The 16,703-nt window shown below is 32.6% G+C and overlaps 2 protein-coding genes across 2 annotated transcripts; one reads left to right on the forward strand and one right to left on the reverse strand.

The window, feature by feature from the left end:
* The first annotated feature begins 405 nt into the window (after positions 1–405).
* Positions 406–918, forward strand: LOC137822333 (uncharacterized). Its single transcript, XM_068627217.1, has one exon. It carries the CDS (start codon positions 406–408, stop codon positions 916–918), a length of 513 nt encoding a protein of 170 aa, XP_068483318.1.
* An 8,595-nt stretch (positions 919–9,513) lies between these two features.
* Positions 9,514–10,224, reverse strand: LOC137822336 (uncharacterized). Its single transcript, XM_068627218.1, has one exon. It carries the CDS (start codon positions 10,222–10,224, stop codon positions 9,514–9,516), a length of 711 nt encoding a protein of 236 aa, XP_068483319.1.
* Between the last annotated feature and the right edge of the window lie 6,479 nt (positions 10,225–16,703).

Consider the following 16,703-nt stretch of genomic DNA (forward strand, 5'->3'; position numbering starts at 1 on the left):
GATCAAATAAAAATTCGTGTCAGAGCTCGAAATCTTGAAAGAACAAACGGAGGCGCGTTTAGGGTTTGCAGAGACGCGTTTAGGGTTTGCGGAGGCGCGTTTAGGGTTTGCGACGACGCGTTAAGGGTTTGTGAAGGCGCGTTTAGGGTTTGTGGCGGCGCGCTTAGGGTTTGCGGAGGCGCGACAACATTCCATTGGACCAGTGAGGAGCGGCGATCAGGGGCGGCGGGCGTGCGTTCACGTTTTCCACCAGCGCGGCGGCTCTGATCGCGTTTTGTGCGAACCTCTCCACCAGGTGCAGCGGACGACGACGACCAAGGGCTGCGGGGGCGGCGCGCGACTGGGTCTGTGCGCAGTGGTGGTGCGGTGCGGTTGTGCGTGGCGGTGGTGCGGTGAGCTTTTGAAATGGCAGAGGGTTCTAATGGTTTCATAATCCCATGGAAGTGTTTAAAGGATAGGGAAGAATCTCCTGCGAAGACTGTATATGCTAAGTCTGGACAAAAGAAAACTTTTGCTCAGGCTTTGGGAACTACATGTGATATTCCTTTGTCCGAGTTACCCACTCCTTATATTAAGGGAGACATGATTGTGGTCCAGATCGATGAAACAAAATACTTGGCTGGCCTTGAGGATTGCAAGACTCATTTACATGGTCGGGTTATTCTTTCTAAGGGAGATAAACCTCTCACACACCTAGACTTAACTAAAATGTTGCAGCCGGTGTGGAAGGCTCTTGGACCGTGGAAAGCAATTCCTCTTGGAAAGGGTTTTTATGAGTTTGAGTTCGCTTCTTTAGAAGACATGCGGTGGGTTCTCGGGATGGGTTCCTTGAATTTATCTCCGGGTTTCTTGAGACTTTTTGCCTGGACAAAAGATTTTGTTCCAACTACCATGAAGAGTACAAAAACTCAGGCCTAGGTTAGAATCTATAGTTTGCCTTTGGAGTATTGGAGGCCACATGTGATTTTTTCAATCATAAAATGTCTTGGTAGTCCTTTGGTTTTGGATGAGAATACTATGAGAAAGAAAAGGGGTATGTTTGCTAGAGTACTGGAGGATATTGATATGTTGTCCCCTCTTCCTGATCATCTCTGGGTTGAACGCTCAGACTTTACCTTTGTAGCTGGTGTGGAATATGAATGGCTCCCTCCTTTTTGTTCTCACTGTAAGGTGATAGGCCATGAGCTTGCTCAGTGCCAAGTGATTCATGATCAGGGTCGTGCTCCTGGGTCTCAACATAAATCTTCTCATAAGATAATTTCTGATGAACGAGATCAGGGGAGGACTGAGGTCCCAAAACAACGTAAAGAGTATCGTAAAAAAGATCCGCAGCCGAAGCAAGTGGAAGGTTACACTGATAATTGACCATTAATGCTTCTGCCGGAGCTAAAGCAGGGTCACTCTTGGGTTATACTGCTCTTGATAAACCAGGTGGAGTGGAGGACGATTTTGCTGATATGCCTTCTCTTGAAGATGCCTCGGATCATGAATCCATGCAGGGATTGCCCACTCACACTTCGAATTTCCCAGAAACGGGGACGCTAAGGAATTCACCTGCCCTTATGCAAGCCAAGGGCTCTGATCATGTGGAGGTCTTGACTCCTGTTGTGGTACCCATCTCTCCTCAGCGGGTTAAATCACCTGTTCCTACTACAACCCTATCCAATAATCCAATTGATGATCATCATGAGGAGGTCTCTGATATTGTGACTGTACCATCCCCATCGTTGGTGCTAAAAAATCACTTCTCCTCTCTTGATGGTTTAGACATTACTGATGTGGGAGGTGATCCTTATATTGGTACGTCTAGTGCCATTGTTGAACCACAGAAGGCTAAATCTTCTGCGGATGTTAAAGCACTATCGTTGGTCCTGCAAAATCACTCTTCCTCTCTTGATGGTTTGGAAAATACAAATGTTCTTTCAAAATTTTGGGCTGATCCCAACGAGATAGAGGAGGATGACAGTGATACTGGGGAGGAAATAGTTTGCACTAAAAGAAACCCAGGGAGTCCACCTAAGAAGAGTGGTAAATCCAAAAAAACTGCTAAGGCAGTTCTCTCCACAACGTCGCAATGAAAGTCTCTTCATTTTTCTGGAATGTTAGAGGATTGGGAAACCACAAAACTGTGGAGATGTTGATTAGTTTACTCAAACTACACAAACCTCTTCTGGTTTTTCTTGCTGAACCTATGGTGCCGTACACTGATGCTTTTGAAGTCATTTTCAAATCTGTTAATATGCATTTGGTGGCTACGTCTCCTATTGTTAATAAAGCTGCTAAGCTTTGGTGTTTGTCGGTTCCTAATTTGGTTCGAAATTTCTTGGTAAATGAACAATTTATTTCTGTAACTTGTCATTTGCAAGATAAATGTTTTAGTTTTGCAGGTGTTTATGGTGCTACCACATACGTGGCTAGACGGGTTTTGTGGAGGGATCTTAGTTCCTTCATAGGGTCTTGGTGTATTATGGGTGATTTTAATGCTGTGCTCTCAGCCGATGACTGTAAAGGAGGGGTGGCTCCTAATCAGGTTTCTTTCAACGAATTCCTCGATTGGATTAATATTAATGATCTTTCTTGTATGTCTTTTACTGGTATTTGCTATACTTGGTGTAATGGAAGGCGAGGGCTCCATAGAATTCATAGAAAATTGGATAGGGCGTTATGTAACGAAGTGTGTTTGGATGAATGGGACTCTTGTACTTATCAGGTTCTTGTTAAAAATTGTTCTGGTCATTCCCCTATTCTTACTAGTCTTGCTAGTAATTCTTTGAAGAAGGTTAGCAATTTTCGTTTCTTTTCTATGTGGCTTCAAGACGCTTCATGTATGAAGCTTATTCATGATTCTTGGGCTAATAAGGTTGTTGGTTGTCCTATGTTTATTTTACATCATAAGTTAAAAAGGTTGAAAGTTGAGCTACGTGACTGGAATAAAAAATCTTTTGGTAATGTTCACAAAGTTATTCTTAAACAGGGTCTTCAACAAACCTTAGAGACTGCTAGTATGTCTGATATTGATGGACTTCTCTGTCAAGAAAGGATCGCTAAAGAGGAGCTTGATCAGGCTCTTCACTGTCAATATTTGTTTTGGAAAGAAAGGGCTAAAATGCTTTGGTTTAAAGATGGGGATAGAAATACTGCTTTTTTCCATGCTGTGGTCAAGAGGAGGAATAATTTTAGTGGGATTCATCGTCTACGAATTGATAATGTTGTTACTGAGGATCCTACACTCATTGAGGAACATATTTTGGACTTTTATAAAACTCTTTATGCCGAGTCTATTTCTCATGATCAGGATGCAAACAATATGGAAGATTTTATTGGTACTTATATTCCTGAGCTGGTTTCCTCTGAGGAGAATATGATGTTGCTTAAATGTCCTGATTTTTTGGAAATCAAGAATGCTGTTTTTAACCTTAATGGTAATAGTGCTCCAGGTCCTGATGGCTTTGGTGGTGTTTTTTATCATTCTTGTTGGGATATTATTGGGACAGATGTTTGTAATGCAGTCCAACAGTTTTTTAAACAAAACTGGGTTCTCCCTGGAATGAACAGTAATGTGGTATCTCTTATTCCTAAGATTCAGGGTGCTGAATCTATTAAAGATTACAGGCCGATTGCTGTTGCTAATTTTAAATTTAAGATTATTTCCAAGATTTTGGCCGATCGGCTTGCTCTTGTGGCTGCCAGAATTATTTCTCCTAATCAGTATGGGTTTGTGCAGGGCAGACAGATTCAAGATTGTATTAGCATTGCTTCTGAAGCTATTAACTTGCTTTCTAAAAAGGTTCACGGAGGCAATGTGGCTTACAAAGTTGATATTCACAAAGCTTTTGACACTCTAAGTTGGAAGTTTTTACTATCAGTTTTGTCACGCTTTGGTTTTCACCCCTCGTTTGTCGGTTGGATTAGTACTATTCTCAGTTCAGCTATGCTTTCTATCAGAATAAATGGTAGTTTGGTGGGTTTTTTTCCTTGTAGTAGAGGTGTTAGACAAGGTGATCTTTTGTCTCCTATACTTTTTTGTCTTGCAGAGGAAGTTCTTAGTAGAGGTCTCTCAAAGCTTGTGAATGATAAGAAGATTCTACATATGGCTAGTCCACAAGGTTTTCTCATTCCCTCTCATATTTTATATGCGGATGACATTTTTATTTTTTGTAGGGCGGATACTAAGTCTCTTAGAAATTTGAGAAATTTTCTTAAAACATATGGTGATTTCTCTGGTCAATATGTTAATAATTCTAAGAGTAGTTTTTTCACCATGGATAATTCTACAAGATTTTTCACCAAAATTCAGCGTATTCTTTCTTGTAGTCATGGTTGTTTGCCTTTCACTTATTTAGGAGTGCCTATCTTTGTTGGTGCTCCAAGGGGTCGTTTTCTTCAACCTTTGGCTGATAAAGTCAAATTGAAGTTAGCTTCTTGGAAAGGTAAATCTCTTAGCATGATGGGCCGAGTTCAGTTGGTCAATACGATGATTACGGGTCTTCTAGCTTATAGTTTTAATTTGTATAAATGGCCTGTTTCTCTTCTTAAGCAAGTTGAACAGTGGTGTCGAAATTTTATCTGGACTGGTGATATTCTGAAAAAAGGTATAGCTACTGTTAATTGGGATACGATTTGTTCTCCCCTTAAGAATGGAGGTTTGAAAATTATTAACCTTCACCATGAAAATAATGCATATCTTCTTAAGCTTGCTTGGAACTTTGCTTATAGCAACAAGCCTTGGTCTCTGCTCTTGAAAGCTATGGTCCTTAAATCAAAATATGAGTTTCGAATGGTTTATAGATCGTCATCTCTTTGGCCTGGAATTAAGCAGTTTTATTCTACTATACTTGATTATACTTCTTGGACTGTTGGTACAGGTTCTCTTATTAATTTTTGGAATGATAAATGGTGTGCTACTACTTCTTTAGCACATATTGCAGGATTATCTGATGGTGCTAGTATTCCGGATACAGTCTCTCAGTTTTGGACAGGTAGTGATTGGAATATTCCATTGTCTTTACAGCAGATGCCTAATCTTTTTAGTCATATCATGGTTAGGGCAGTACAGGATATTCCTAATTGGATTCTAGATGAGTCTGGTCGTCTCACTCTTAAATCAGCTAGGACTTTTTTCTTGGATCCAGGGGTTTCCTGTGGTTGGGGTAAATTTATTTGGTCTTCATATATTCCGCCTTCCAAAACTCTTGTCCTTTGGAAAGTTTTTCATGGGCGGCTTCCTACAGATCAGCATATTCAAAATAAAAGTTTGCATATTTGTTCACGCTTTGTGAAAAGCACGAGGAATCTATTCAACATTTATTTTTTGAATGTGCTAATGCTTTGCGTATTTGGAGTTGAGTTCAACACATTTTTCCTACTTATCATTTCTCTAATAAGGATGATCTTCTTTCTTTTATTAAGAGTGATGGTAGTCCGTTGGTTAAATTAATTAAGCTAGCTGTGATAACTTTTTCTATTTGGATGATATGGCGTATGAGGAATTATGCTCGCTTTCAGGATAAGATTGAGGTTTCTAGGGCTATTTTGGTTATTAAAGACTTAACTTGCCTAGTGGGTAATTCGTCTAAAGCTTCAATGAAGAATGATATGTTTGATTTCAATGTGCTAAAGTTTTTTGGTATTAACACTCGTACTGGTAAAGTTCTACGTCCTCTTCCTATTAGATGGGAATTTCCTTCACCAGGCTGGGTAAAAATTAACACTGATGGGGCTGCTAGGGGATATCCTGGTCTTGCTACTTGCGGAAGTATGAGGGAATCTATTGGAGCTTTTTCTGCGTTTCTTGAAGTTCAGACTGCTCTGGTTGCTGAGTTTTATGGGGTTATACATGCTATGGAGGAAGCTCAAAAGATGGGGCTTACTAATGTCTGGCTGGAATGTGATTCTGCTTTGGTTTGTGCTGCGTTTACTGCTAGGACAAATGTTCCTTGGATGCTTCGTAATCGATGGAATGCTTGTCTTAATTACTGTAGGAAAATTAGGTTTACAGTTACTCATATTTTTCGTGAAGGAAATACGTGTGCTGATAAGTTGGCTAATTTAGGATTTTTTCATAGAGAACCTTTTCTTTGGTATAATAGGCTTCCACCTTGTCTGTTCTTAGAATTCTTTATGAACAGGTATAGTCTACCTATGTATCGTTTTTGTTAACATATGGGTTTTGGTCTAGTCCCCCCGTATTTTTGTATTTTTTTCTTTTTCTTTTTTCTTTTGTTTAATAATATTTTTTTCATGTGATGGTAAATGATTGTTGTTACTTGAGGTGTCAGCCTAGCTGAGATCTTAAGTGGCATAGTGATACCTAACATGAAAGCTTTTATTTAAAAAAAAGATAAAAATAATAATGTTATTTAATATAAAAATAATTTTTTATCAAAAATTTATTATTATAAATATTTAAATAATATTTTAATTAAAAATAATTATAATTTATAAATAAATATATCAAATTAATTTTTAACCATTTTTAAATATAAGGATAAATTTGTAAACTTACATTTTTATCAATTAAAAAATATATAATTTCAATCACACCCATCATATCATTTACAAACTTTTATAAACTTTTCTCACACTTTCCACTCTATTTACCTTAATCCAAACACCCTAACTTTCTTTACACTTCTCTCCAAATCATCTCAAATTCACTGCCTCCTTTCCACTCCCTAATCCAAACAAAGCATTAAAGTCATATTGAATGCAAGATTCGAAAGTTCTATATTATGGTTGATCGAAATAATCTCATAGTCCCTGTGAATCACTAGTACCACACACACGTCTTGGGTGCTCTAGTCTTCCTATGATCGTCATCAAAATATCCTCTCAACCATAGGGAACAAATGAGCCCTATGCTTCCTGTTGAAAATGAAGTTTTGATGCCACCAAATCCATGAAGACTGCTTGAAGACTTTGTTGTTGTGCTTAGGGTTTAGTTATAGGTAGTTTTTAATTTTCTAGATCCACTCCTAATCAATTCACAACTGAATCAATCTGTTTTTTTTTAAAAACATGTTTTTCAAAGCTAAGTGAAAAACAACCTGTTGATTTCTTGTTTTAATCGATTTTTTTTCCTCAGCCTGTGTGAAGGGTTTTTGAAATTTTTTGGTTTTGATTGACTTAACTGTAAAAACCAATTCAATCGGTTGATTTTTGAATTTCTTAACAGTTTTTCATAAAACTGTTAAATCTGTTTTCAATTATTTACAAACTGTTTTGGCTCAAGTTTAACTTATTAAAACGACTAGTTTGATGAGCTATAAAATTGTGATTACCCTTCTTACTTGAAAAAACACAATAAGTGATTCAAAAAAGATTTTGTGAAAGTTTGGATCAAGATTGCCTTTAGCTGTGCTTTGGTTAAAGAGTGGATTAGGAGCAACTGTGATTTCCTGTAATCAAGTGTAATCTGTTCCATATTCTCTTGTAATTGTTCTTTAGTTTGAATTCTTGTAAATTGTGTATCTGTAAGGTCAGAGGATTGTTCTGACTGTGTGTGTGAAGTCAAAGAGGGTGTGTGTTCTAGAGTGGTCAAGATGAGGATGTGGTGTGTTGTAATCTATTATTGGTTACCTAGTGAATACCCATAGATTTTATGGGGACTGGATGTAGCTTTGGTAAGGAGTGAATCTATTATTGTTTGTGTGATCTTTTCTCTCTCACACTCATTTAAAATTTGTTTGAATTGTGATTTCAGTTATGCTGCCATAAACTATTGGTTAAATTGCATTTTCAACCGGTTGTTTTTCTGATAACAGTTTTAACAAATTCGTTTTCTTGACTGATCTGATTCTTTGATCTATAAATCAACATCAATCTTCATTCTTAGCTAGTATTTGCAAAAAAAAAACTTTCCTTAAACAATTCACCCCCCTCCTCTTATTAAGGTCATTAATTCTTACACTTCCTACAACATATGAACAATAATTAAGCATAAAAATAATACTTTTCATAAGAACAACAGAAAATTGTTGAGTCATAGACGGTTTAGTGATCAAGCCATGAGATGATCTGATGAACATGTCCCTAAACGATCTTGTGACCAAGCTCCTAGACTATTTGATGATCAAACCATTAGATAATTTGATAATCAAATCATTAGACAATTTGATGATCATTTCCCTAGACAGTCTCATGACCACGTCCTTAGGCAATCTAATAAGCCCCTAGATGATAAACTAGATGGTCTGTTGACACACTAGACAATTTATGAATCATTAGACGGTCCCATGATAAGAGAGTCTACAAGTTTTAATGATAACAAATACTATAAGATGTGTTAAAATTTCTAACAAATTTACTAGATATGCATAATTAGAAAAAAAAAACAAATTAGACTGTATATTAAGATTAAATATGTTAGATGATCTTGTAGTATTAAAACTATTAGACGAAGCTCATTAGAAAGTCTTTGTGTTAAAAAAGGGATAGTCAACATACACAACATTGACCCATTAAACAATCCAATTGTGCATATGTGCACTAGACAATCTCATAGTATAAAGATGTGTAAAACGGTCTAACTAGATAGTGATGGAGGTCCATCCAAGCCACCACAACTTGGGCTGAGAAGATTAGAGAAGATGGAACTTTATTGAAGGAAAACATCCAACCTTTGAGTCTTCCTTCTTCTGAGCCTTCTAAACAATTGTAGAGAGTAGTTTAGGAATTTATTCTGGACCTTGTATTTTGGGTCAAGTAGAGTAAAATATTATTTGAGCCTTGTATTTGGGTCATGAATAGTTTAGGTTAAATAAGCTGGTTAGAATTGTAGGCCTTAAACAAGAGAGGGGTGAATTGTTTATGAATGATTTTCACAAAAGTTGAAGGTAGATTGAAAGCCAATGAGAAATCAATGAAGGACAAATCAATTCAGCCAAAAAAAAATATGTTTTTAATATTATTCCAGAAAATCAACCGGTTGTTTTTGCGAAACAATTAGTTGTTTTCATCAGCAGTTATTAAAATCAAAGTAGAACATATTTAAATGAGATAAGGGATAGAAAGATCAGCACAAAAAGTTTTATACTGGTTCACCCTTTACCAAGAGCTACATCCAGTCCTCTGAAACCTCTGAGAATTCCACTAAGCAATCAAACACCTTGATTACACACCGCACACCAAAGTGATGATCTTGAACCCTTCAATAACACACATCACCTTTGGCAAACAACACCACGTATCACATAACAACCTCTAGATCTGCACACCAATATTTTTTACAAAAACACAATAGTCACATTTGTAAGAAGAGTTTTTGTAAATCAGTTCCAGATTTTCAAAATCATTTTTCAAATTATCCAACTCTTCTTCCAATGCTTTGACTATATTTTCCAACCAATTATTCAAGCCTTTCAATCAGTTGTTCAAAAGGGTCACCCTATTAGCTTCTTCACGAGTTTCCTTAAATGCATCAAGAAGCTGACTGTAATTTTCAAAATTGATTGAGGTGCTAGAATTTACACTGCTTGTGTTAGATTCTCCCTTTGTCATTAGGCACAAATTTGCCTATTCATCTTCACTTAAGGAAGAAACATCATAGTTTTGCCAAGCAATGTAGGCTCTTTTAGATTTGCCCTTCTTCTCAATTTTCTTGCTTAACCCTTTCTCTTTGCTTTCTTTGTTGGGGCAATAAGCTTTTATATGCTCTTGTTCACCACATCCAAAGCAGGTATATTTGTTAGTATTAAAATCATTGAGTTTCTTGTTGTTATACCTGTTGGAGGATTGATTCTTGTTGTTTTTCTCCAAAAACTTGCTGAATTTCCTTGTCAACAAACTAAGAGTATCTCCATCATTGTCCTTACTTGATTCTTGACAGTTTTTGTGACCAACAGCCTTCAAAACAATGTTTCTCACATGTTTCTCTTCATGCTCTTGATCATTCAGCTTATTAATCTCCAATTCTTGTTCTTTATGCTTTCCAAACAATGAAGTTGTTATCAAGGATGTCAAATCTTTTGATTCAGAGATGGTTGTGACTTTGGGCTGCCAAGATCTGTCTAAACACTTGAGGATCTTGGTATTGAGTTCTTCCCTTTCAAAGGTTTTGCCTAAACCGATTAGATGGTTGTCAATATGAGTGAACCTCTTTTGAACATCAACAATGATCTCCCCTTTTTGCATTATAAACATCTCATACTCCTCAATAAGAGCATGTTTTCTTGTTCTCTTTACATCATTAGTTCCTTCACGAGTAACTTCAAGAATATCCCACATTTCTTTATATTTTTATTTAAATATGACATTAAGTATTTATGATTTCCAATTCTTTAGAATTTTTAATATTTTAGAAACTTTTAATATTTTAGATTTTTATTTAAATAGGATATTAAATATATAGGATTTGTATTTATTTAAGATTTTGAATATTTAGAAATTTTATATATTTTAATTTTTTATTTAAATAAGACATTAAATATTTAAGATTTGTATTTATTTAGAATTTTGAATAATTTTAAGAATTTCATATATTTCATATATTTATTTAAATAGAACATTAAATATTGAAATATTTTATTTATTTAAAATTTTAAATATTTTAAAAATTTACCTATTTTAGATTTTAAGAATTTCATATATTTCATATATTTATTTAAATAGAACATTAAATATTGATTTTTTTTTATTTAAAATTTTAAATATTTTAAAAATTTACATATTTTATATTTTTATTTGAAAAACATTAAATATTTATAATTTTGAGTATTTTAAAAATTCTATATATTTTATATTTTTATTTAAATAAGACATTAAATAAATAATTTTTCCTTACAATCGTAATTATGTTTTGGACAAATTTCACATAATTCGTAATTTTACTGAAATTAATTCTTACACAATACTGAAAATAAATACTTTAATTAAAAATAATTAGAATTCACAAATAAATAGATCAAATTAATTTTTTAATAAATTTTAAATAAAAAAATAAATTTGTAATGTTATAAATAACTTGTATTTTTTCAGAAAATAATTATTCAATTTTACTACAATTAATTTATAAAAATTTAATAAATTTAAAAAAAAAATATCACGTTATTATTCAAATATTTTTGAAGACATGAATAAAATTGTAATCTAAAATCTTACCATTGACCAATTTCAAAATATCATCGGTGTAGCTGAAGTAATTTACTAAAATATTGTTTATGCAAAAGCAATGTAAAGAAAAGTTAAAAAATTAATACATTATACAAAACTCGTAATATAAGAAAAATTATATCTTTAAATTGTGTTAGTTGTTCTGCATAGTTCTGCAAGGTAATATTACACGGAAATGTATAATTGATGATCACTTATTTAATTAATATTTTCATTGATACAATCAATTATAATATAATTATAATTATTTTATATTATTAATATTTATTAATATATTATAATAAAATGAATAATTAAAATAATTTTTTAAAAATTAGTAAAATAAATTAAATAACTTAAATATTTTGTTAATATAACTCATATTACAAAATAAAATAAAATAAAATATTTAAATAATAAATAAAATAAAATAATTTAAATTTTCAAATTTTATAAAGTAATTTATTTTAATTTATTATTATTTTAAAATATAAAATTTTGTTTATTAAGATCCAATAATAATTTTTATTTTCTTTTAAATTTATTTTAACTCTAATTTATATTTTAATTTAAAATTTATTTTAACTTTAATTTATATTTTAAAAGTTATTTTTATATCAACTTATATTTAAAATTTTAAAAATTATTTTATATATATATATATATATTATTATATTAATCACATCTACTTTAGTTTCCACTTGTTTTTTCTTTTTATTTCCTTTTAATTCAAACAAATTATTAATATAAGCAGAAATAGATACAACAAAGTAGGATACCTCTTGTTGTGGTACATTAAAATGAAAGAAAATAAATAAATAAAATCATATAATCATGCACTTTATTTTATTTAATTATGTAAAATTATAAAATTTAAGATAAGTATTGACAGTTTTTTGTTTTTAATAAAATAAAAAAGAATTTTAATAAAAAATTATTAATATAGGTTATTTTATTTGAAATTTTTTAATAATTAAAATATTTTAGTGAATATTTTTGTTTTGTTTTATAAATTCAAAAATTTTAACAATTTCTTGAAAGCTAATTACCTATTAATTCCAAATATTTTCTCTAACAAATAAACGTTATTGTTCCTACTAGGGAGATGAGACCTAAAGAACTATTGAAGTCTTCTTCTCCTTCCTTCAGTCGGTCAGGTGACTGGGTGGTGAACTGAGATTCTTCTCGTCGTCCTGCTTCTCCTTCGGCACTTGGTCTCGGTGAACACCGGATGGTGGGGTACCTGCGAAGGCACTCTGACGCTCAAGTCAGTAAAGCGGGTGGTCAGCTCTCAGGTAGGTGAACAGTAATAAATGACATACCTTAGTCCTTGGGATGCGTGCTATTTATATTATTCTAATGGGCCTACCTTGATGGGCCCATTTATCGAGGTGGATACCGCTTAGGGTTGCATTACCTAATTCTTAACGATGGATAGCTTTACTCATCTTGGTTTGAGCGTTAACGGTGGCAAGGGTCGGCCGTCGGCCAAGTTAACCTGATGTGTGTCGGCCCTCAACCAAGTTCTCATGGTCTTGGCTAGGCCTTCTAAGGTCTCGGCCAGGTAGGCCGTTGGCCTCGTCATCTCGGCCAAGTCTCTCAAGTCTCGGCCGACTTTCCTTTGGTTTCGGTCAGGTTGACCTGGTCTCGAGCAGCCAGGAGGGTCTCAGACAGCCAAAGAGTCTCGGGCAGGGAGACCAGGAGTCGGTCGCGCCCATACCAGTACAGTTATAATTAGTAAAACTTAAATACTTATTCAATTACTTCGTTTATTTATGAATTTCAATATAAAATTAATGAAATTAAAGTTTATATATTGATATTAACTTTTTAATTTTAATAAAAATTATATATATATATATATATATATATAAATTCATTGGAATCGACCAATTAATTATTCTAAAATGTATATTTTTCTTTTTTTTTTCTACTCCTTCAATTTAGTTTCTCATTTTATTTTTCACTTCGGTCTCTTCCCATCCAATCAAATATACCCCCAGTTTCAACAAGTCCTTTCAAAAGTAACTGCAAAAGTGCTACGGATAATTCGTAACCCCTAATAATTATCATTTACAGTACATTTTTCTGAAATAAATGACAAATGTTTTGGTACATCTTTAATATTTTATCATAGTACACTGATAATATTATGTACGATTTTGACTTTTCTCTTCACACCCAAAAACAACTTTCACATTGTTCTATCCACCGATTAGTTCATATTTATTTTCTTTTTATACAAATTTCCAAATATTTTAATTTTAGTTCTATTCAATGTATATTATAATTTTCTCTTTTTAACTCAAAAATAAAAACAAAATCCCTCAAAAGACCCGTCACATTTGTTCACAGAAAACTTAATTACTGTTTCAAGGATAAAATCCGGCTGCCCGAGTTTGAATAATGAACACAAGAATTCAATTTTGTTTAGATTTATTTTGATCAAAATGGGCTTCCCTGATTTTTTATGTATGTTCTTTTATTATTTTATTTTGAATAATGTTTAACAAATAATTAATAAATTTAAAATAAAAATTTTAAAAATTAAATTTAAAAGTATAATTGAACAAATATATAGTCACTGAAAATTATATGATACAATAAACATAATATATTTATATGAAAAATATAAAAGATCGTAAAATACGAACACAAAAACATAAGTTATATTGTTTTTGTTATAGTAGAAAGTAAGATCATGAATGTACAAGATTGACTTATGCCTTATATCTCGAACACAATTTTATTAAGGGTATATGTACTATATAAAATAGAAATGATTGAACTCATAATAATTATGTGTATATTTACTATATAAAATAACAAAATTGAATTATACGTGTTTAAGAAGATGTTGACAATATGGGTAATTATTTTTTTTCCTCAAATAATTAATTTAATAAAGTAGTTTTTTCAATTTCTTAAATTAATAAGTCTGTAACAATATTTTACAACATATAAAATAACTAAGTCAAGATTCTTTTACTATACAATATAGGAAGTTATTGGGAACAAATGACAATAAATCTACTAATGAACTATGTGCTCAAGAAGACAAGGAATCTTCTAATTTTTCACCATGATCATGGCAACCTAATCCAACTGCAATAAATACTTCACTAACAACTGCAATATCACATAAATCATTTTCATTATAACTGCTTATGGAAATAGGTACACTTAATTTCTCTTTGACTACTTAATATGAGTTGATTTAGTAAACACACATATTGACTTTTTGCTTTTTCTTGAATTAGGATTTTGATTACGAAAAGTGGTGAGGGCTCAATGAGAATCGTTATTGGACACAAAATTAATCAAGTGGTTAAGTAAGTATGAAGTTTCTCATCAAAAAGAAAAAAGGAAAAGACTCACACAAAAGTAAGTGTGAATTCTACAAAAATACAAAAACAGAGAAAATAGTTGATGCTTAGGTCTAATAATTTGTGCTCTGGTCCTGGTAATTCTCTGAGTCACTGGCTATGGAATGAGTCTGACCTAGCCCCAAGTCTTGTGTCATGCTCCTAGTCATCCTTCTAGAAGGTTCGACTGACTTAGTGGATGTTTTACCAGTCAGGGTTTCATCACTACTATACCACCATCATCTTTAATCCATTAGAGTTTATAAGGTTTAGGATGGGGTTTAATAGTCAAGGTTAACTTTTATACCAATCTTGAAATGCAACAATTACAACTAGAGCCACTATCCACAATAACAAAACTAATATTTTCAAAAAATTTACACCTTGTGTGGAATAGGTTCTCACGTTGAGATTACTTTAGTTAAATTGATTGGCTTCCAAGAAGTCTTCGTACTAATACTAACTCAAATTCATAAGGAAGGATCTCTTCCTCATAATCTAAAACTTTTTCTTCACCAAGTTGTTTTGACTTCTGATGTCTTCATCTTTTAAAATCCATGTTTCTTTTTTTAGGTCCCTTAGAAGAACAATGTCATCTTTCAAGACACTTGAAGCACTAGACATCTCTTATCTTAGTTTCTCTAAAGGGTTTTTTATAATTGTATTTTTATTTTCCTTTTCCTTTTCCCTTCTTTCTTCATGTGGCTCCTCATACTTTTGATTTGGAAGGGTAGTCGTCCCTCTTATGATCGTTCTTATGGTAGGATATGGTGGGGTAGTATCTCCTAAAGGTAGCCTTTCTCTTCAGTTGTTATTCTACCCTCACATATAGTTGAACTAAGTCATTGAAATCATTATAAGGTAGAATTTCAACCCTATCCCTAATGTCATGATTGAGACCCCTTTGAAACCTATCTATAGTTATTTAAGGCTTCTCTCTATCCCCCATTTCATTAGTATCAACTCCCTTTTCTGTATGTACTCGTCTACACTCATTTCTTTTTGTAAGAGTCTTTAAAGCTTATCCATTAACTTTTTATCATAGTATAAGGGTGCGTGTCTCTTCCTAAAGGTGCTTTAAGCTTATTCCAATATCTTATTTGGAATTTTTCTTCATCCTATGGTCTCTAACCAAAGTCGTCCACCAGTACATAGCTGATCTGAAAGCTTAATGTTGCTAAAGACACTCTCGTCTCATGATGTACCTGGTGGAACTCAAATATTTGTTCAAACTTCATCTCCCAGTCTAAGTATTTCTCTACATTCTCTCAAACATGAAAATGGGAAAGGTCTACCTCAGTTTCTTTGGGAAAGTTATGGTCTACCAAAGTTTTAGCTACTAATATTTTAAATTATAAATTAGTCTCTAAAAGACTAATAGAGGCTAATTTAGAATATAAAGTAGTAAGTAGGTAAAACCTTGGTAGCTAATGGTTATATATCAATTTAAAAACTATTTTATAATTTTTTTATTAATAATAGAAACTACTTTAGATACCAATATTTTTTTAAATTTATAAAATGATCTCTAATGTAATGAACTTGTAATTAATTATTTTGTTCTCTAAAATTAGTTCGTATTTAATAACTTTCTTTTAATAATATATATCATATAAATATTATCTCTGCCCAACATATTCCACATCACATTTGTAATGTTTTTAATATATATATATATATATATATATATATTTATTGGTATAAATATTTTGGGATGGCAATGCAGACGCATCCCGCTACCAAAAAGTGTGGGACAGACTCACTAATCTAGCCTACTGACCTGTTTTGGCCCGCCCCGCATAACTTGCAGCCTGTACGGGCCAACAGCGGAGCGGGGCGGATTTGCACGCTGGCCCGCATAAATAAAAAAATATTTTTTTTTGTAAAAAAAATCATACCCCATTATTGCAATGTGACCTTTATTTTATTTTTGAAAAATGTACTAAAAAAATGAATGTTTTATTTTAATCATTTAAAGGAGTTAATATTAAGAGTGACAATGGATTTAGTTTTAAGTAAAGTCTTATATTTAAGATTTGTTAATAAAAAAAATAACATAAAGAAGATAGTTAAAAAATTAGTCATCTTCATTAAAATATTTTGTAACGAGACTATACTCTTATACATTTACATACATATATAGGAAAAAATAGATGCAAAGCAAAATTTTAATTATTTTTAATCAAGCCTTCTAACAATGCTCATACTTGTTTGTATTTTTTTTTTTATCTTAATTGAATCAATTGAAAC

This window comes from Phaseolus vulgaris, chromosome 9 (genome assembly GCF_000499845.2).
Source record: "Phaseolus vulgaris cultivar G19833 chromosome 9, P. vulgaris v2.0, whole genome shotgun sequence".
Lineage (NCBI taxonomy): Eukaryota > Viridiplantae > Streptophyta > Magnoliopsida > Fabales > Fabaceae > Phaseolus > Phaseolus vulgaris.